The sequence below is a fragment of the Typopeltis vanoorti genome, chromosome 7 (genome assembly GCF_054136105.1).
Source record: "Typopeltis vanoorti isolate ZY-2024b chromosome 7, IOZ_Tvanoo_1.0, whole genome shotgun sequence".
NCBI classification, from domain to species: Eukaryota; Metazoa; Arthropoda; class Arachnida; order Uropygi; family Thelyphonidae; genus Typopeltis; species Typopeltis vanoorti.
In genome coordinates this window covers 12308790-12330542 of record NC_143555.1, presented here as the reverse complement: position 1 = coordinate 12330542, position 21753 = coordinate 12308790, and the positions used below count along the sequence as shown (strand labels likewise).

At 36.6% G+C, this 21753-nt stretch overlaps 1 protein-coding gene across 1 annotated transcript in view; it reads left to right on the top strand.

The window, feature by feature from the left end:
• Positions 1–8578, top strand: part of LOC150104487 (transmembrane protein 120 homolog) — a 281398-nt gene extending 272820 nt beyond the window's left edge. Inside the window, exon 12 of the mRNA XM_090395665.1 lies at positions 7628–8578. Within this exon, the coding sequence (XP_090251791.1) occupies positions 7628–7756 (129 nt within the window). The 3' untranslated portion in view covers positions 7757–8578. The remainder of the gene's footprint in view (positions 1–7627) is intronic.
• Positions 8579–21753: the final 13175 nt, after the last annotated feature.

Genomic DNA, 21753 nt, shown 5'->3' with positions numbered 1-21753 from the left:
TCCCCCAGTTTATCCTAGGGTTTTTCATCCCACAAAGCAGACAAACTGGCCTTGAGAACTCAACACTACGGACATAGGATACACCGGGGGTGGTGTAGGGCTGACCACCTTATTCCGTGAATGGTTTGAGGTCCAATGATTAATAAAACCTTTGACACTGCAAGGTAAAAGAGGGTATAATGAAGATGAGATCCACCTATATCTGGGTCTCTTTCCTGCCAACCTGGACCATACCAAGTGAGATTAGCTCAACTAACACCTTCCTGGATGCTAATAATGTCAGGTTCTTTCCTAATATCCTCATTTTTAATATGATATGGCCATTCATGCCATTTCTTCACGCCCCTAATATTTCTCAGGACTCGTATCTGCGGTCTCTAGTCTTTGGTCACAAGTGTTTTACTTCTAACCCAGTTCTCAGATCCATAAGTTAAAATTGGTTTAAACACTGTCTTGTATACAGCTAATTTAGTTTGACTAATTTCTCTCTTATTCCATATACAGTTATTCAGTTGACTTTCTACCATACCAGAATTGTTGATTCTTTTGTCTATTTCCATATTTAATTTACCATCTTCACTAAAAATGGTGACAAAGTAACAAATGTTTTACTTGTTCTATAGGTTCTCCATTCAAAATGTAGTTGATATTTTCATTGCATCAGCCTATTTTCATTGTCTTTGTCTTGTTATTGCCAACTTTCATATCATATCCATTACAACAGTTATTCAGTTTAGTCAGGGAATCTTACAGACTTGTAGCAGATTTATTTAGAAGTGTAACATCATCCACATAAATCAAAGAGCTGATATTAACATCTCCAATTTTGATATCAGGTTTAATACCATGTTCCGTCATAATGATTGTTTAATGATAAATCTGATATCAGACAAGGATGTACAATAACAGATGGGATAATGTACATCCTTGTCTGACACCAGATTTAACATTAAACCATTTTCGTGTACTTCCTTCAATTCTAACTGCTGACTTACAACTCAAATAAAGACTAAGTATTGCTTGATATAATGCCCCATTGACACCATATAACTGTAGCATATTGAATAGCTTCTCTCTTGGCCCCTTGTCATATGCCTTTTACAGATCGACAAAACTTAAATACAGATCTTTGTTATATTCCCATGATTTCTCAACAATTTGTCATAAAGTCAAAATCTAATCCTGACAGCCTCTATTTGGCCTGAATCCAACTTGTACTTCATCAAGCTTCTCTTCCACAATCCTTCTCAACCGTTTCTCAAGTATACTTGCATAAATCTTACTAGGAACTCGGTAGAGAAATACCTCTGTAATTTCAGTTTTATTTCCCTTTTTATATATGGATACTATGAGAGCTTTACTCCAATCATCTGGAATTTGTCCTTTTGTCCAAGCCTTCTGAACTATGCAGTGCAGCCTCTGTAAGACTTTTATACGTCCATACTTGAGCATTTCTGGTTGAATATCATATACTTCTGCTGTCTTTCCACATTTCAGGCTTTTGATGGCTTTTTCCACTTCAATATGGATATATATTCATGACTGCATGCCTGTTGAGTGTTTTTTTGCCACTGTGCTATCACTGCTTGTTTTTTAGCAATTTTTCGAAGTAATTACTCCATACTTCAAGGATATCTTTTTCTCCAGTTTTCATGTCACCTTTATCATCTCTAATTCCTTTCACAGCTTCTTCAACAACCTCCAGAATATCTTGCCATCTCCTTGATATTTATTTTCTCTGTTCTTACCAAAGTTTTCCCATGACTTTTGTTTAGCTTGTTTTACACTGTGTTTAGCTTTCTTACATTTGGCTCTGTATTTTCTAAGAGCACAAGCTGACTTATTTGCCAGGAACTTTTGATATGCTTTCTTCTTTTCCTTCACTGCCTCTTTAACTTCCTGCATCGCATGGAGGGCTGAGTTTTCTATCCTTGCAGACAACCTCACAACATGCCCCTCTGGCTGAATCAATCAATGTTTGCTTCAGGGCTTGCCACTGAATCTCCAAGGTTTGGTTTCTGTTTTCAAACTCTTTCATTTTTTCTACAATAATGTTTGTGTATTATAGTCTACAGTTCACATCTGAGATTCTTGTTGAAAGGCTTATACGCTGGTTAAACATGATAACTAATAATTAAGGAATTGATAGTGTACACTAGAAATATAAATTAAAAACAACTTGAATAAATACTTTACGATATTTCGGCAACTTCACGTTGCCATCTTCTTGGGAACTTGAAATAAAGAACAGGTGCACGCAAGTGCTACATAACAGCAAATGAGAAACGAAGCGAAGAAGCTGCAGTTTTCCTAAAGTCCTGACGGTTTCCCCCCTGGCGGGCTATATTGGTAATTGTTGTTTATTATTTTAACAGTATAATAGAACACAGAAACTAAGTAAATAATTAATTTATTAACTTAATGCTGATATTTCGCTGGTGTTATAACCAGCATCTTCAGAGCACAAAAACACTGTTTGTCACAATATGCACGACTATAACAACACGGTGTACTTAAACAAAATTGTAGCAGCAACACAGACTAGAGTCCTGATTTTGGTGCCCTCTATCTGGAAAAAAAAAGCTATCATATATTACTAGAGTCCTAGAAAAGTGCTAGTTTTTTCTTAATATGACTGTCTCCCAGATCTTCGGAAAGTTAATACAGCCATATTTGTTGAGATTTGGAGTGTGTTTTAGGAACCTCTAAGAACAATCTCTCTGATTTATACGGGTTTCTGTTTAGTACTTTTGTGTTTTTCCAGTTGATCCTGTGTGCGGGGGTATCCAGAGCATGGTCTGCTAGACCCGACTTCCCATAATAATAATTCCGGACATATCTTTTATGTTCGCTGATGCGGATGTTCACAGTTCTTCCTGTTTGACCGTAGTAGGCTTGATTACATGAGCAGGGTACTTGGTAGACTCCTGGATCTGATAAAGGAGTAATGCTGTCCTTGGGTGAGCGGATGAGGGTAGCTAATTTGCTACATGGTCTGAATGTAGTGCGTAGTTTATGTTTATTGAGAATTCTTGAGATCTTTTCGGATGTGCCTTTAATGTAAGGGATGGTGACTGTTTTGTTGTAGTTCTCTGTGGTGGATGGTGGGAGGGGTTTCTTAGGAGTGTTTAGTATTTTGTTTATTTTATGTGGATTGTAGCCGTTGGCCAAGAAGGTGTGGCGTAAGCGAGTCAGTTCAGCAGTAAGAGCCTTGTCATTGAAATAGATTGCGCTCACTCTATGGGTTAGCGTTTTTAATATGCCATATTGTTGAGAAGGATGATGGTGTGATTGTTTGTGTAAGTATCTACCTGTATGTGTGGGTTTTCTAAAAACTGAAAATGATAAGGAATCATCTGGGAGACGTGTGATGAGTGTATCCAGGAAGGGCAGACAGTTGTTGGCTTCCAGTTCCATAGTAAAGTGGATTTTTGGATTTTTGCTATTTAAATGATAGCACATTTTTTCAATGTTTTCAATGTCTCTGGGCCATGTGGCCAAATAGCAAGCACATCGTCAACATAGCGTAGCCAAAGTGTTGGTTTGAGAGTGGCTGTATTGATTGCTTGTTTTTCCAGGTGTTCTATGTAAAAGTTGGCTGGGGGGGGAGGGGGAAGCCCATGGCTGTCCCATCTGTTTGTTTGTATATTTTCCCTTTCCATGTGAAATATCCTGCATGTATTGTGAATTTGAATAGTTGAAATATATCAGGGGGGAAGTGTGACTTCAGTAGATTAAGGGTTTCTATTAGTGGTACATTTGTGAATAGTGAAGTGATGTCAAAGCTTACTATTAAGTCTGAGCTTTTTAGGGTAAGGTGTTGTAAGATGCTTTTTAGGTGTGCTGAATTTTTGACAAAGGAGGGAGAATTGTTTGTGAGAGTGGCTAGTAGCTTCGCTAAATGTCTAGCCAGTTTTTATGTGGGACTATTTATACTGTCCACAATTGGGCATAGGGGTGTGCCTTGCTTGTGAATTTTTGGTGCTCCATAGATCCTCGGTGTTTTAACATGGAAGGGTTTGAGTTTGTTAACTGTGTCTTTGGGCCAGGAAGTGACTTTTTTCAATAATTTTCGTGCCTTATTCTTTTGTGTGTTGGTGGGATTGCGATCTATAATTTTGTATGTTGACTGATCTTGTAATAGTGTGTGCATTTTGTTTTCATTTTCAGTTGTGTCCATCACCACGGTTGCATTTCCTTTGTCTGCTTTTGTTATGGTAATCTGGCAGGAAGTGACTTTTTTCAATAATTTTCGTGCCTTATTCTTTTGTGTGTTGGTGGGATTGCGATCTATAATTTTGTATGTTGACTGATCTTGTAATAGTGTGTGCATTTTGTTTTCATTTTCAGTTGTGTCCATCACCACGGTTGCATTTCCTTTGTCTGCTTTTGTTATGGTAATCTGGCTGTTGTTGTGTAGTTCTTTTATAGCAATGACTTCCTTATGTGGGATATTATTTTTGGGAGGCTTGGACTTGATTAGGATGTTGGCCACATCTAAACGTATGTTGTTAGTTATTGTTGGAGGCAGGTCGTATATTCCTCGTTCGATGGACGCCATTATTTTTCAGATAGAGGGTGCCAAAATCAGGACTCTAGTCTTTGTGTTGCTGCTACAATTTTGTTTAAGTACACCATGTTGTTATAGTCTCGCGTATTGTGACAAACAGTGTTTTTGTGCTCTGAAGATGCTGGTTATAACACCAGCAAAATATCAGCATTAAGTTAATAAATTAATTATTTACTTAGTTTCTGTGTTCTATTATACCGTTAAAATAATAAACAACATGTTCGATGAACACATAAGTCTGCCCACACGTTTATATTGATAATTATTGGCCTTTGGGCTGAAGTTCTTCTGATATATGTTTCCCAAATTTGGGGCAGTCTTATGCACCCAAATTTGTTGAGGTTTGGCATGTTCCTAAGGGCTGAGACTGATTCCATGAATAGTCTTTCATATTTAAACTTACTGCTGTATTACTCTGGCTTTCTTCCACCTTATTCTGTGGCGGGTATCCAGAGCATGGTCTGCAAGCCCAGAGTGGCTGTACTAGTGAAATCGGATGTAGTCCTTGTGTTCTGAGATTCTGATATTTGCTGTCCTGCCTGTTTAGCCAAAGTAGGACAATTTACAGCTGCAAGGGACCTGGTATAAACCAGGTAGGTCTAGGGGAAGTGGTTGGTCTTTAGTGGAGCAGATAAGGGATGCCAATTTTCTATATGGTCTGTAGCAGGTGGTTAATTGACTTAACCACTTGTTACAGACCATATAGAGATGGAAAGTATGGCAGGAATAAAAATGGTTTTGAAACAAAACAAAAAAAAGCTAACCCCTTTTTGTTCCAGTATATCAGTAGGCCAGACCATTTAGCCCTAACTAACTTTTGGAGACTGAGTGGGCAGTTCAATCACCAGTGGTAGCCAATCAGCGATAGCTGGCCCAAGGCTATCACTAATTAAATGGCACGCAGTGAAGAGGTGGCTCAACAAGTGCCGCAATCTCGTGGTGCCTAACACAATATGTTTAATGTCTGAAAATAGTGTGGGTTCTACGGTCGATTTTCTTGAGTTTATGGGACGAAAAACCAGAGTTTCCAGGAGAAAAAACCCGCTTGCCTGTGCTAGAGATTGACTAACTCGGGAACCAGTTGAAAAGAGGCTTAGAAAAATATCCTCCTCTAGTCGCCGACTATATTCAAAAGCAAGTCCTTCTTCGTGTGGTCAAGAGCTGTAGAGTACAAACGTCACATCCACTGAGCTACACAGGCTCTAATATGGTTTGATGGAGCAGCAAATCATTTCGTAAAATTTGTTGCCCATGTTATGCATATTTCTCTGGTTTGTGTATATTTCACTCCGTTTTTCCAAGAATTTTCTTTTGTTTACTGAGACTCAGTGTACATAACATCCGATCATTATCGGAATTATCCATACTTTCTGTAATCCTATATTCATTAGTTTTTTTTTAATATCAGCGGTTCGTCTCTCTTATCAATCTCATGTATGCTGGTATTGTTTTGTAGATCAAGAACATCTTATAATACACAGAATATTCATTTTTATTCAGGAATAGATATTTTTTTTACTGTCTGTTATTTCCAAAGACTAGAATAAAAATGTCTCTATATACTGTTACAAAATTTTGCAACCTCAACAGATGCTATACTGCACAAGCAAGAGAAACATTTAGGTTTTTTCTCGTAACATCCACTTTCAAATTTTCAGTTCCAGAAAATGTGTAACAGCTGTTTGTAATACAGCCATCAGATACACAAAGGGCTCAACTCATGACAAGTGACAACTTTCAATTGGATTGGTTGACATAATAACCAATCACAGCTGCTAAGTGCTGGGTGAGCTCTCAATGAGAGCTCACCCAGCCTTACCTTCTGAGCAGTTTAAAAATACTAAAACAATAAGAATTTGATCCGCTGTGCCCTCTTTACATCTTTTCAAAGGTGTATGCATTTTGAAAGTACACCCGGGATATTAACGTGAATGTGACGCAATTTACATGTCGAAAAGTGCCCTCTTCATGAAGCACTAATGCTTCATTATCCTTGTGAAGAGGGCAATGAAGCATTAGTATATTGTGTTTAATTTTAGGAATCATGCAAAGTCTGCAAACAATTAGGGGAGTCATTAACGGTAATAAATGCAAAAATATAATATCGGTGATACTGATATTTCATGGATGAGCATCGCACACCCGGAATATTCGCCTGTGGTTGATTGCTTGGTTGTTTAGAATTACACTGAAGCAACTAAGATTACAATGCCAGTGTATTGCATAACAGTTTCTTCTGACTGGTTTGAAGGATGAAAAACTGAAACTGAAGTGTCTCCAGGAAAAAATTCCTTTGCCTCCATATGAAACAATCTCGTCTTGCATTTAAAAGCCCTTATAAAGTTTTTTTGCATCCTAAACAGGATTCAAACTCGGGTCTTTCACACTAAAGGACATCAATGATATACTGACTAAGCTGCAAAAGCTCTCATTGAAAGAGGTCTGCATTAATTGTATTCTCTGGCAATACATTCTGCTCATTTTGAGAGATACTTTGTGCTACTACTCAGACATTGATCATTCACAGATGCTGTGAGTAAAACTTGTACTGGGCTAGCCAACTGCATCTATAGAGATTGCTTCTCATAGCATTTGAGGTTTCTAGTCTAATTATTTTCGTGTGTGTGATGTTACAGTTTTTATACTGTATCCCAGAAGATCTCTGTGTTACAGAGATGAAATATCAGAATGATTTAAACCTTTAATTATTTCTTTGCTGTATTCATTCCATTAAACCTAATTTTTAGCTTAAATCACCACCTAAGGATTTATACCCAGATGTTGTTAATGAGTTGTTGATGGATCAAGCTGCTGCTACTGTGTACTATTGAATGAACAGAAATGTTATTTTCTCATAAAAAGTTTTAAACAATTTTTTAATTAAATACATTTTGATACTGCACTATTTACTTGTATATATTGCTTACTGTAATTATAGAAATCTGTTTTAAAAATGTTACACATTTGTTACCAGAGCAAAGTTGTAATTACTAGGAAAGTGAAAGAATTTTATCAAGATTGTGACATCGTATAATGATACTATTTCAATTATTTTAGGTATCAGCGTCAGCTATAATATTCCTAGTACTATTTATTGGCAATACTATCACTACAGTTCTGGTTGTTAATCAAAAACTTGACTTTAAGAAGTTAATACTGCAAAAAGGAAAAATTTCAAGGAAGTAATTATTGCTAATACCTTTTATAAATTTACCAATGAATTCTGTGATTACTGCTGTGGCTGAAAATTTTTTTTATGCTTTGTTATTATTACCTTGCCTTTTTATAAGATTCATCCTTCTTAGTTTCTGTTTGCAGATAACTCAAACTTTTAAATTAAGCTTGCTAAGCAAATATATTCTTGATTAATACTTTATCCAAGCATAAGCAAACAAAGTTTGCGTGTGAAGTATCTTCACAACTAGACAACTTTTATATAGGGATCTCATATCACCTCAAAGGTTGAAACTAGTCCTTCCCATAATGCATAGCATTATACATGTCCGAAAGGATGTGTGTGTGCTCTGCATTATGGGATATTAAGGCAATTAATGTGAAGTCATTAGCCTGTATTGTACAAGTAGCGTCGTCATGAAGGTACCTCACATGCAAATGTGAATATTTTTTGGCCAGTATAACTTGTAACCAAGTGAAAAAGCTTTCTACTCCTATAGTTTATTTGTACTTAATAACTTCTTTCCACCTGGAGCATACTTTATCTATGCTTCCAGTTTCTGTCATTAGAAATAATTTCCATATTATGAGTTATGTGTTTCTCTGGCATTATTTTTGATGTTATTAAATAGATTATCTAGCAGCCGTTAGAAAATGAAAATATCAAGGGGTGCCTAATATGATATGAATAGAATAGGTATATTACTTCAAAGTTTTGTATAAAAAAATTAAAAAGATTGTATATGCATAGTTAATGAATTTTGTAACACTGACCTTGATTATTGTACCAAAGATTATTAATTTTCAGAAATTTCAATAAATATATTAAGAAAACCAAAAGCTTTTGTGGAATTCTTGCAACTATTTCAGCCAGGTACTGATTGTGTTAATCTTAGTTGTCCCTAGTAAACATTTCACTAATGTCTGTATTGCATTCCAACCCTCTTCCTTTGACTGAACAACTTCTTGAATGTGAAAGATGGTTCACAGTCAGCTAGTACTATGAACTGGTGGAAAGTTGAGTAGAAGAAATTGTTAATATTATTTGAAACCTGCAGAATGTATAGTTTAGGATATATGAAAATAGGATAAGAATGTCAGATAATAGCCCAGATATATGCTTAGATATTAGTACTGTATACCTATATATCTAGATCTCTCTAGATAAAGATATATAGCAATGAATTACAAGTGAGAACCAAACAAGAATTATTATCGTCACAACGTGTTGTGAAGATCCCCCCCCCAAATTCAAATGAGTGAAATCTGGTGGTAAGGCTTATTCATCGGCTCATAACTGTATTTCTTAAGCAAATTACAATGCAGACTAATTAAATAAATTTAATTAATTTCAATATTTTGACAAAGTCAAATTGTCGTAATCAGGGAACACAATATGATTGTATGCAGGCAGGCAGACACTACACTGATTAATGAGGCTGAAGCATGTCAACTGAAAGTAAGCCTAAAGTCCTAACTAATGTCCCCCTAATGGGCTAAAAGGAATGTCTTAGTTGATGGGCTGAAGTACAAAGACAAGAATTTCCCAAATTTTGGGTAGTTTCAGGCAACCAATTTTATTCAGATTTGGGTAGTTTAAGTAGGAGTGGATTTAAGGCATAGTCGAGTGGCTCTACTGGTGGAAATGGATATAGTCCTTATGTTCAGCAATTCTAATATTTGCCATCCAGCCTATTTGGCCATAGGAGGATAGTTTATAACCTCAAGAGACCTGACAGGCCTAGGGACTGTGGCTGGTCTTTGGTAGAGCAGATAAGGAATACCAATTTTTTTATATGGTCTGTATGTGGTTGTAAGGTTTTATTATTTTAGGATTTTAGTTAGTTTTTCAGATGTGCCTAGAATATGCAGAATGGTGTAGTCTCTATTCTGGCAAGGGTGTGGTTTTGGGATTTTAATATTTTTTGGAAAATGAAAATAGTAAAAAATTTATTGTATTCTATGAAGCACAGAAATGTTATTGGATGAATTCATACTTCCAGCATAAAGATATTCACAGATTTACTTCGATGCAGATTACAAGAAGTTTATGATCTATTATTGATTACAAAACAATAGAGATGCTGCAATGTAAGGGACATGCAAATATTGAAAGGTGCAGAATGTGTCACAGACCACTACTTGTTACTTGCACAATAATTGTGTCTGGAAGAAGTAAAAAGGAGAAATGAAATGGTGACATCAAGCTAGATGAACCATGATATATGGTGTCAGCTTTCTTTACGACAGCTGTTAGAAGATTATACAAAAGTAGGATCAATCAAAGACTGAATGCATGTGAGGACTGGAGTGCTAAGGAAATCATAATATTAAAGTGTTTGTTGAAGAAGCAGCTGTGGAGGCACCTAGTTCTGAAAGGAATTTGAATCACCATAAGGTGGAATGGATAAAAGGAGAAGCCATTGAGCTCATCACAATAACCTCTCCCTTTTAAATAATAAAGTCAATACTTTCTTTCATATGCCTACCCGTTCATATTCTGCAATTGATCTTACAATCTGTTTCCCTTCCATTCTTCCACTGCTCACATGGGACGTTGAAGAGAATATATACGGAAGCGATCACTTCCCTATTCTATGTACAATGTTCTCACAAGAACTATGTTCACCCACACGGATACCTATATGGAAAATGAATGAGGCTGACTGGAACACTTTCTCTTATCTTGCAAAATTTAATGCTGATGCCATCAGTCAAACACCTATCAATGAAGCTGTAAAATATATAACAGAATGCATTGTCCAGGCAGCAACAACCTCCATCCCAAAAACATCATCTCGATTTCCATTCTATCCAAAGCCTTGGTGGAACCCAGAATGTTAGACAGCCAAAAAAAAAAAAAATCAACACAGAGCATGGGGCATATTTTGTTGATACCCCACCACATCAAACTTAATAGCTTTCAAGCATACTTGAGCCAAAGCACGTTATGTGAGACGTCAGAGTCAAAAACAATCATGGATCCAATTTACTACATCAATTAATCAAATGACCAGTCCAAAAATTGTATGGGATAAAATCCGGAAAATGAAAGGCAGATATAGTACACATTGTTTGTCTACCTTAGATCATAATGGAAATGTTATTGCTGATCCCAAAGCTATTTCAGACACTTTGGGAGAAGAAACCTTTGCTAAAATCTCAGCAACATATTCTCCTGAATTTTTAATACTGAAAGAGCCGCAAGAGAAACAAAGGCTTAATTTTTCTACCAACGTTCTTCAGCCATCTAATCATCCATTTGTTAAGGATGAACTAAAAAGAGCTTTCCTACAATCTCACCTTAGTGCAGTAGGGCCTGATGACATCCATTATGAAATGATAAAACATCTATCATCATCTTCTATGGATCTTCTCTGATTATACAATAGAATACTTGCAGAGGAAGAGTTTCCAAATTCTTGGCATAAGTCAATTGCCACTGCTATCCCAAAACCAGGAAAAGATCTAACACAAGCAAATAATTATCGACTCATTGCTCTGACCAGCTGTCTTTGTAAGATACTAGAGAAAATGGTTAATGCCAGACTTCTCTGGTATTTAGAAAGCAACAGTCTTCTCTCCAGTACACAGTGTGGTGTCCATAGATATTGTTCATCTTTAGACCATTTGGTTCGTTTAGAAACTTGTATAAGAGATGCATTTCTGAAGTGAGAACATCTCGTTTCAGTTTTCTTTGACATGGAAAAAGCTTATGGCACAGCCTGGAGATAGGGCATATTTTAAAAGACCTCTATAACCTAGGTCTCAAAGGACATCTCCCTGTATTTATTAAAAATTTTCTGTCCAGGCGAACTTTCTAAGTCAAAGTGAGAAGTACGCTTTTCGACCATATCATCAGGGGTGTTCCCCAAGGCTCTGTCTTAAGTGTGACCTTTTTTGCTAATAAAATTAGCTCAATCGTTGAACAGCTTCCTTCCATTGTAGACAATGCTCTATATGTTGATGACTTCACAATTTACTGTCACTCACATAACCTGAGGGTACTTCAGCAAGCAATTGATTATGTCTCTCTGTGGGCTCTTAATATTGGGCTTAGGTTTTCAACAGAAAAAAGTGTGTGTACACTTCTTTCGAAAATGCACTCATCACCCAGATCCTGAATTAAGAATGGGACATACTGTTATTCCAGTAGATACAGAAACCAAGTTCTTGGGGCTCATCTTTGACAGATAACTTATATTTCTAGCACACATTCATCAACTAAGAGAAAAGTGCAAAAAAACTTTGAACCTCCTTCGCACTCTATCCTCTATTGAGTGGGGTGCTGATCGATCTTCATTGCTCCATCTTTATACGTGCACTTCAAAGCTGGATTATGGGTTCCAAGTCTATGGTTCTGCAAGACATGATGGTTGGATTCCATCCATCATCAGGATATATGGATATTGGTGCCTTTCGCACATCATCCACTCAAAGTCTTAGTGTTGAAGCAAATGAACCGACCCTATCACTTCGACGGAAACAGTTATCTCCTAATTATGTCCTAAAAATAAAATCTCTCCCAGATCATCCTACATGGACTAGTATCTTCTCTCTGCATTGGGAAGCTCAATATCACACATGACAAACTGTTATACATCCTTTTGGTATGCGTGTTAAAGAAACTGTGCAAGCTGTTGGTATAAATGTTGACAACATTAGCTATACTAAACATAACAGCATCCCCCCATGGCAGGTTTGCACACCATCCTGCAACCTCTCACTTTGTCAGCTACAGAAATCTTATACTCCATCATCCAACTACCTGCAATTGTTTAATGCACACAGAGCAGCACACCCTGATTTCTTACCCATCTGTACTGATGGTTCAAGAACTAATACCTCTGTTGGCTGTGCTTCCTGATATTATCTCAAATCAGACCCCACCAGACTACAGTAATTATACAGCAGAGTTACACGCCATTCAGCTTGCACTTGTGCATATAAAAGAAAACTGCTACCAAAAGTGTATAATTTACACAGACCAACAGTCATTGGGAATTCGACCTTCTGACAAGGCCCTCTGAATTATGCAGTGTAGCCATTGCAGAACTTTTATACCTCCATATTTAAGCATTTCTGGTTAAATATCATCTACAACAGCTGCCTGTTCACATTTCAAGTTTTTGATGGCTTTCTCTACCTAAAGTATTGATATGTACTCCTCTGCATTCCTCTTTAAAACTTTCTAGTACGGTTCTGTCACTGCTTGGTTCATATACCAATCTTTCAAATTATTCCAGACATGTAGGATATCCTTATCTTCAGTTTTCGTATCACCTTAATCATATTTGATTCCCTTTACAATACTCTTTCCTCCATTTCTAAGCTTCAACTCCAGAACAATTTGCCACCTTCCCGATATTTATTTTAGTAGAACTAAGTTTGACATCCCCAATTCTAATATCAGGTCTAATGCCTGGCATTAGCTTTATATTATAAGGACAAATGGCAAGTAATGTGGACTACATTCCTTGATTAATAGGAGAAAGAGGGGGTGATATGATAGAGGTATATAAATTTCTGAATGGGTGTTATAGGATATAGTATGATAAAATTTTTCATTATATGAAAGGAGAGAATATGCGGGCATCCATGAAAGTTATGTTTGTTTGCAGTTAAGAAAGTAGTAAGAGCTAGATTTTCTCCTACAGCATGGTGAGTGAAATAGTTTGCCTGTTGAAGTGAAGAGTGCATCTAGTGTGAATGATTGTAAGGTAGGCATGACAGCTACTTTGGGTGTTGTATAGCCTCCCTCAATGAGTCCTTTACTCCTTTGGAGGTCTCAGATAATAATAATATATAATGAAAATACTATCCAGTCCAACTGACTTCTAGAGTAACTGAGTAAAACCGACTTTTCCAGGATGAAATATCCCAATAAAATTGATCTTAAAACAGCTCCACTAACAATTCCTTGGGATTTTGTTTGGACTGTATTGCTAATCTCTCCTCATTCCATTTTTCTCTTCTTTACTATGCTAGTTATTTTCCTGAAGTCTTATATTTCTCATGCAACTGGGCTCCATTTCTCTTTATATTTTTGTCATAACATCTTTTTCATCTGTAGTTCCTGTTTGATTTCATTTGTTATCCACTTTACACCAAATCGTTTTCTCTTTCACTTTAGGAATGCTATTTCCGATAGCTGTTGATAAATAGTTCTGCACTTATTTCTTAGTTTGCTATGTTCCTTTCTCTTTGAAACCTCTGCATGTATAATACTCTTCAAGACTACATGGTCACTCTCATCAAGAGGAAGTAAGATTGACATCTCAGTTACAATGAGCTCTGGTGATGCAGGGACCAAATCTTTTGATCCTCGTATTCCTGCTACTGTATGCTGCCTTCTCGGCCCAGTTTTTACTGCTATAGTTAAATTCTTCCATTATGATTATTTGCCAAACTGAGGGAGAAGAGCTTTTCTTGGTCATCACCCCTGTTGTCGTGGCCTATATCAACATTCCACTAAATAAATCTTGTCCATCAGGCTGATAAATAAGAAGAATGAAAAAAAAAAAATAAATAAAATAAAAATGGATATAGAATGCAATGTACTTTCAACATACATGGTTTTTTTCCATCATCGTCAAATTCCCACCATGTACATTATTATAAATTTAGTTTAATCCTTTATCCAAATGTGAGCAAACAAAGTTTGCACCTGAAAGTATCTTCAGGACTGGCGTAAGGTGGTACAACACTGGGCAACTTGTTGTAAAGGTGGAGCAAGCTAACATCACTCCTATCTCAGTATCTCCCATAATGCAAAACACATCTCCTTGCAGATATGTATAATGTTATGCATTAAGGGAAGGGCCACTACCCAGACTAGTTTTGACCTTTATTGAGGTCTCTTCAGTGGGAGCCAGGCCCAAGTGAAGATACCAGGCAGAAGCATTAACAAGGTCATCTCTACCTATAGGAATTGCCAAACGGTGTGCCACCTTTTTATTAAATTACTCTGGATTTAAAGAGAAAGATGTTGAAAGTTTATTTTTCACTTGGTTAGACTATAGACTATAATAAATTTAGTTTAATCCTTTATCCAAGTGTGAGCAAACAAAGTTTGCGCCTGAAAGTATCTTCAGGACTGGGGTAAGGTGGTACAACATCGGGCAACTCGTTGCAAAGGATGTTTAGCTTGCTCCACCTTTGCAAGGAGTTGCCCGGTGTTGTACCACTTTACCCCAGTCCTGAAGATACTTTCAGGTGCAAACTTTGTTTGCACACACTTGTATAAATTATAGCAACTGCGCACGTGTTGCAATCTCGCTCCCGCCACCACCAAATCCGTTTATTGGTAAATACGCCATTTTGGCCTCCATAACTATTTTCAATACCTTACTCCATCTTACAGGTCCTATTATGTCACTGTTCCCACGATTCACTCTTAATTGCATTGTCATTCAGGATGGAGGTAATCCAAGTTAACTGACTTAAATATTACCCTTACAATGATGTCCTATATTTTTCTATCGACTCCTGAGTTCGAATTGACGTCTAACAATGTTATATCGACCACTGATATAGATAATGAATAAGAGAGGGGATAATGTACATCCTTGTCTCACACCAGATTTAACATTAAACCATCTTCCTGTACCTCCTTCAATTCTAACTGCTGACTTACAACTCAAATAAAGACTAAGTATTGCTTGATATAATATCCCATTGACACCATATAACTGTAGTGTATTGAATAGCTTCTCTCTTGGCACCTTGTCATATGCCTTTTCCAGATCAACGAAACCTAAATACAGATCTTTGTTATATTCCCATGATTTCTCAACTATTTGTCGTAAAGTGAAGATCTGATCCTGACAGCCTCTATTTGGCTTGAATCCAGCTTGTTCTTCACCAAGCTTTCCTTCCACAATTCTTCTCAACAGTTTCTCAAGTATGCTTGCATAAATCTTACCAGGAACACTCAGTAGGGAAATACCTCTGTAATTCTCACATTCAGTTTTATTTCCCTTTTTATATATGGGTACTATGAGAGCTCTACTCATCAGGAAATCATCCCTCTGTCCAGGCTTTCTGAACTGTGGTATAAAAGTCTTGCAGTGCAGCTACTGTAAGACTTTTATACCACCATACTTCAGCATTTCTGGATATCATATACTCCTGCTGCCTTTCCACATTTCAAGCCTTTAATGGCTTTTTTTTCTACTTCAAGTATGGATATGTATTCCTGACTGTATGCCTGGTCAGTGTTTTTTACTACTGTGCTGTCATCACTGCTTGTGTCATTTAGCAATTTTTCGAAGTAATTACTCCATATTTCAAGGAAATCTTTTCCTCTCACCTTTATCATCTCTAACTCCTTTTTACAACATTCTTTCCTCCATTTCTAAGCTTCTTCAACAACCTCCAGAATATTTTGCCACCTTCTTGATATGGTATTTATTTTCTATGTTCTTGCCAAACTCCTCCCATGACTTTTGTTTAGATAGTTTTTTTTTTGTGTGTGTGTATTTATGTATTATTTAATTTTTTTTTTTCCATTTGAGAAAAAAACTTCAGTTTTTGTTTAATCTTAATCCAGTAGTAAGATACATCATGCAAGTAACAAAACAGTGAAAAAGAATGTAAGAATGCAATGCATTCTTGGGTCAAAACTGTGAAAATAAAAGCAAAAGCTCAGATAAAAATTTTATAAACGGTAGAATGGAGGAGTTTAACTGGTCTGATATGTATATGGTTTGCACAAATTCTAGGTATTTCTTTGTTACATGCAACATTGAAGGCATTTGTTTCTATTATGAAGTTCAAATTAAAACAATTTATGTAGAAGATAATTAGTATTTACTAAGCAGGCTTTAGAAAATGAAAATCTGTAACTAATATTGTTAAACAATATTTAGAAAATGATGATTTGTAACAAGCATAAAATAGCATTAATAGAGAAAAATTATATATTACAACACTTTGAAGTACCAGATAAATTAGTAAGACTAACCCACACTGGAAGATTCAGAAGCACAGGTTAAAATAGAAAACAATTAACAGATCCCTTTCCAATAACTCTAGGAATTAAAATAAGGCAATGGCATAGCTCTGGAGCTATGTTATCCAATTATTGTCAGTAGATAATAAACATGCTTTAATAAATAAATAAATTTATATATATAAAATAAATACTACTAATAATAAGCCAGCCTGGATGGCCAAATGTATCTGCTCTCTAACCAAAAGGCTGTGATTCGAATCCCACCATGGGCATGGATGTTTGTGATTGTCTGTGAAAATACTAGTTGATTGTGGGCAGTAGATGATGATGGTAGTTGCAGTTCATTATAGTTGGTGGATTGAGTGATGGAGACAAAGAGTTGTAGAGTAGGTGCCCTCTCTTGATGAGTCCTTGGAGGGTTCATGTAAAAATAATTCAGTGTGCAGGCTGTAGCATATATATATATATATATATATATATAATGGCATTAACATTATGTTTATATATATATATATATATAATGGCAATTAACATTATGTTTATATACAGGGTGTTCGGGATAAATTTGACATATTTATAATTAATTATATTTTTCCGTAAGTTACATGTATTAACACACACTTCTCTTCATTTAAAAGTTTGGACCCTTCTTCATTCATATACAAGATGTCAGAAAGGATGGATAGCTGGAACCCACCTGAATCATGGAAGAGAATAACTTGTATCATGATGATTCGTGCCCGCCATCAAAATAAGGATATTACGACTACTGCCCAATGCTCCCTGAATACAGTAAAAACAATCAGGCATGAACTAGAGACTTGCAATGGTGACTACGAGGATGTAGCAAGAAGAAATATCCCTAGCAGACAATCTGATTGCGTTCGTACAGCAGAATTCCTCGCAAATCTGCAGGAACAGGTGTTGAAGAACCCTGGCATTGGAATTCGGGCTTTGTTCGTGGAGTTGCTAACTGTAGTCAAGCCCTGGATAACAAGGGTAGCCAATGGTAGGCCGTATGTATGGCAGCAGGATTCGGCCCCTTGCCACACCTCTGGGAAAAGTCAAAAATGGTTGTCTGAAAATTTCTACGACTTCACCAGTCCAAATGTTTGGCCTCCAAACTCCCCAGACCTTAACCCCGTGGATTATTTTGTATGGGGCGCAGTTGAAAAAGACACCAATCGCACTTCCAGTAATACAAAAGCCCAGTTAATGGATAAAATTAAAACAGTTTTTGCGGCCCTTCCCAGGGAGACTGTAGCATCAGCTTGTTCGAGGTTCCGAAGCAGAATTGAAGCTGTGATCGATGCTAATGGTGGTTATTTTGAGTAAATCTTGTTGATAGTATTGTAATTAACTCTGCCTGTAATGTTTTTTTGTCAATTCATTAAATTTAATAGATACAAAGAAGATTTTCTTTTTCCTTACGAAACTGTCAAATTTATCCCGAACACCCTGTATATATATATATATATATATATATATATATATAATGGCAATTAACATTATGTTTAGAGGTGAACAGAGAGTAGAAGAAATAAGTTTTTCAAATTTCCAATTTTCATAACTATGAAAATTGGAAACTTGAAAATATCAATATTTAGGAGTGATGATTGCAAAACAACCAAATGAAATAGATATGGTAATCAATCAGGCCTTGGCAAAATATTTGGTCTAGGCAATGATACAGATAACTCCATGGAATCCAATAATGACTCATCATGGGAGGCCTACACTAACCGTTGATCTCCAAGCAAAAATCTAGTACCATTGCTAATTACACATTGCAAACCTTCAGTGTGTTCTGGGGTTCAAACCTCCATTCCATCACTTGCTTCTAAGTCTTCTCTACCACCTTCACGTCTCTCAGCAAACTCTGCATGAGAGTCCAGATATAATTATATCAAGCCTTATAAAAAGGCTAATAACTTCCTTGCTTGTTAATGCTTCTTAACATCCAAGTGTGATCCTTTCAAGATATTTTACCCAATTTCAATACATTCTCGGAACTTCCATTCAGTCTATAATTCCTGATCCTACCAATTTCTTGCAGTGTAGTTTCATCTGTGCAATATACAGCCTGTAGTTTTTCATCTCAACGTGCATAATTTTACATTTTGACTTGCTGACCAGTCTATTTAAAATCATCTCTGAAACATCTTTATTAATTATTGCTTCACCCAGTTTAACATCACTGGCAGACAACAGATATTCCCCATCAAATCATTCACAATATTGTTAATGTACAAACCGAACAGCAGTGGTCCCATTACAGAGCTCTGTGGCAAACCATTGGTAATAATTTGCCTTCTTTCCGATTCATCTCCACCATATACTACCTATTCTCTGATGTCTCTCAATCGGTCACTCTCTTATCCACATCACTAGCATTATGTTTCTCATTTGCTCTACTTACATAATATATACTTACACATACACTGAATATTAATGCATGCTAACTTATAAGTGTTTTATGAAATATTTTTCTTTATATAATTTGTGTATTATCAGTTCATTACATAATAGGGCTATATACGAGGTGTGGTAATTAAATAACGAGACAAGGTGTGCTACGAATTGTGTACTCGTAGCAGTGAGATACGCTTGCAGCGTTAATTAACCTGAAGGTTCTAGAAGCAGTTGAGATAAGCATTGTTCGCTGTTGCTCGTAGTTAGCCTGTAGGCAGCTATAAAAGAAACGTGTGAAGTCTCTTTGCCAGAATAATGTTTAACGTTAAACTCGAGCAGCACAATAATCTCAAATTCCTTGTGAAATTGAAGAAATCGTCGACCAAGTGTTTGAAACTGTTGTAGTGTACGGTGATAATGTAATGTCACGTGCATGAATATTTGAATGGCACAAACACTTTGCTGAAGGTTGATAAAATGTTGAAAGTGACGAACGACTGAGTAGCTCTGTTAGGGCAGCAACCGAACAAAGCGTTGCAAAAATGAATGAAATTGTCCACAACGATCGCCTAAGTAGACTGTATGACAAATTTTGCATGAGCAATTGAACATGAACAAAGTCTGCACCAAAATGATTCCCAAAAACTCGTGTCAGGAGCAGAAAGACATCCGGAAACAAATTTGCACTAACATCATGGAACGTCTGGTAGTGGAGCCAGACTTGCAAGAGAAGATCATCACGTGATGAGACACAGATTTTCCAGTACGATCCAGAAACAAAGAGACAATAGATGCATTGGAAAACTCCGTCACCAAGAATGAGGAAGTCAAAACTGAAGGCAATGCTGATCGTTTTTTTTTTTTAAAAATTTAATATATATATATATATCAATGGCATAATGGTTGAATGGTTCCAGAGGGTCAGACAGTTAACCAACATTATTACCTTGAGGTTCTGGCCAAACTGAGAACAAGTGAGGAAGAAGAGACCCGATCTGTGGAAAAACAACGCTCCAGCCCACAGTGCACTGTCTGTAAAGCAGTATCTGGCTGATAAGAAGATCCCAGTGTTGAACCATCCACCTTGCACGCCGGACTTAGTTTCATGTGACTTTTACCTTTTTTTAAAGTTGGAATCTGCATTGAAGGCACCCATTTTCATTCAGTGGATGAGGTAAAAGAGAAAACGGCAGCACTACTGAAGCAGATAATACATGATGACTTGCAGCACTGCTTCCAACAATGGAAAATTCTTATGTGGTGGTGTATAGATAGAGGTGGGGAGTATGTTGAACGGGATAACAATTATGTATAATTGTAATAATAAACCATATTTTTGCAATCAGTCTCGTTATTTAATAGCCACATCTCATATATCTTGTCAAAATGTTTTGCAAAGTCCAGCAGTATTGTGATGTAGACGTCCAACTCAGCTGTCACTATATAGTAGACATGAGTAAATTATAAGACAAAGACACACACACATACAAAACCACGCTGTCCCCCTACAGAGTATCATCTGAATTCTTTGCTAAACCAACTTTTCCAAAACCTTAACCACCACACCTCAGATATTAATTGGTCTATTTTAGTCTTAGAGCTTCCTTTCTATTATATAGGAAGGACCAATTTTCTTTTCTTCCAACCCTATGGCTCTCTCAACATGCTTAAACAATCTGGTTAAAGGCACTGCCATTTCTCTTGCATTATTAACACACATGAGATGTCATACATCCTCATGGCTGTATTCACAATGAAATTTATTAATATTCAGAAAACATTGAGTTAATTTGACTCTTTACTCGCCTTGATCCCTGTCACATTTGTCACTGCATTATCTCCATCTGAATGACACACTTGTAAAGTGATCACCCAGTAACTCGACTATTTCTTCTGATGTGTCCCCTCCCTATTATCAGCATTCATTGAAATTATCCTTCGATAATCATCGTTCCTTTTGCTTGTAGTGAATGAAAGAACTCTTTCAGATTTTCCATGGCCTGCTTAGCTTATTTTGTTTCATAATTTGAATTTTTTCTTTGATGAAGGCAAAATCATATTCTTTCTTGCTTGCTTATGCTCCATATTGTTCATAATCCTGCCAATCACCTTCTTCCTTATATGCCCTCCATATTTTCTCCATTTGCAGCTCCTGCTCATCTAATCCTAGGTATAAAATCTAATATTGCTTTGTTTAAATAGCTTTCAATGATTTCCAGTGCATTACAATATCTTTCTCTTGCAGTTTCTTAAGATCATAGCACTGCTCCAAGCTGTCTCCTTTAAGGCAAAGGAGATAATTATGACTACAAAGCTGGTGAATATGAGTTTGTCATAATGTCCAAACTAGTAGTCTATAATGTATTGGAAGGGTATGTGCACACTTGTAAAGACTTCTGATAGATTGCCACACCACATTAGTCATTACCCTGAAGCAGATAAGATTGGATGATAGATTAGTGAGTTGGATAGGTGAATGGCTATCGGATAGGTATCAGCAAGTTGTATATGTAGGGACACTATCTCGAAAGAGGAAAGTCATTAGTAGTGTGCTGCAAGGGTCAGTTTTGAGACCATTGTTATTTAATCTGTATATGAATGATACTGGAATAGGTAAGGCAAGTGTAAGGTTCTGAAATTT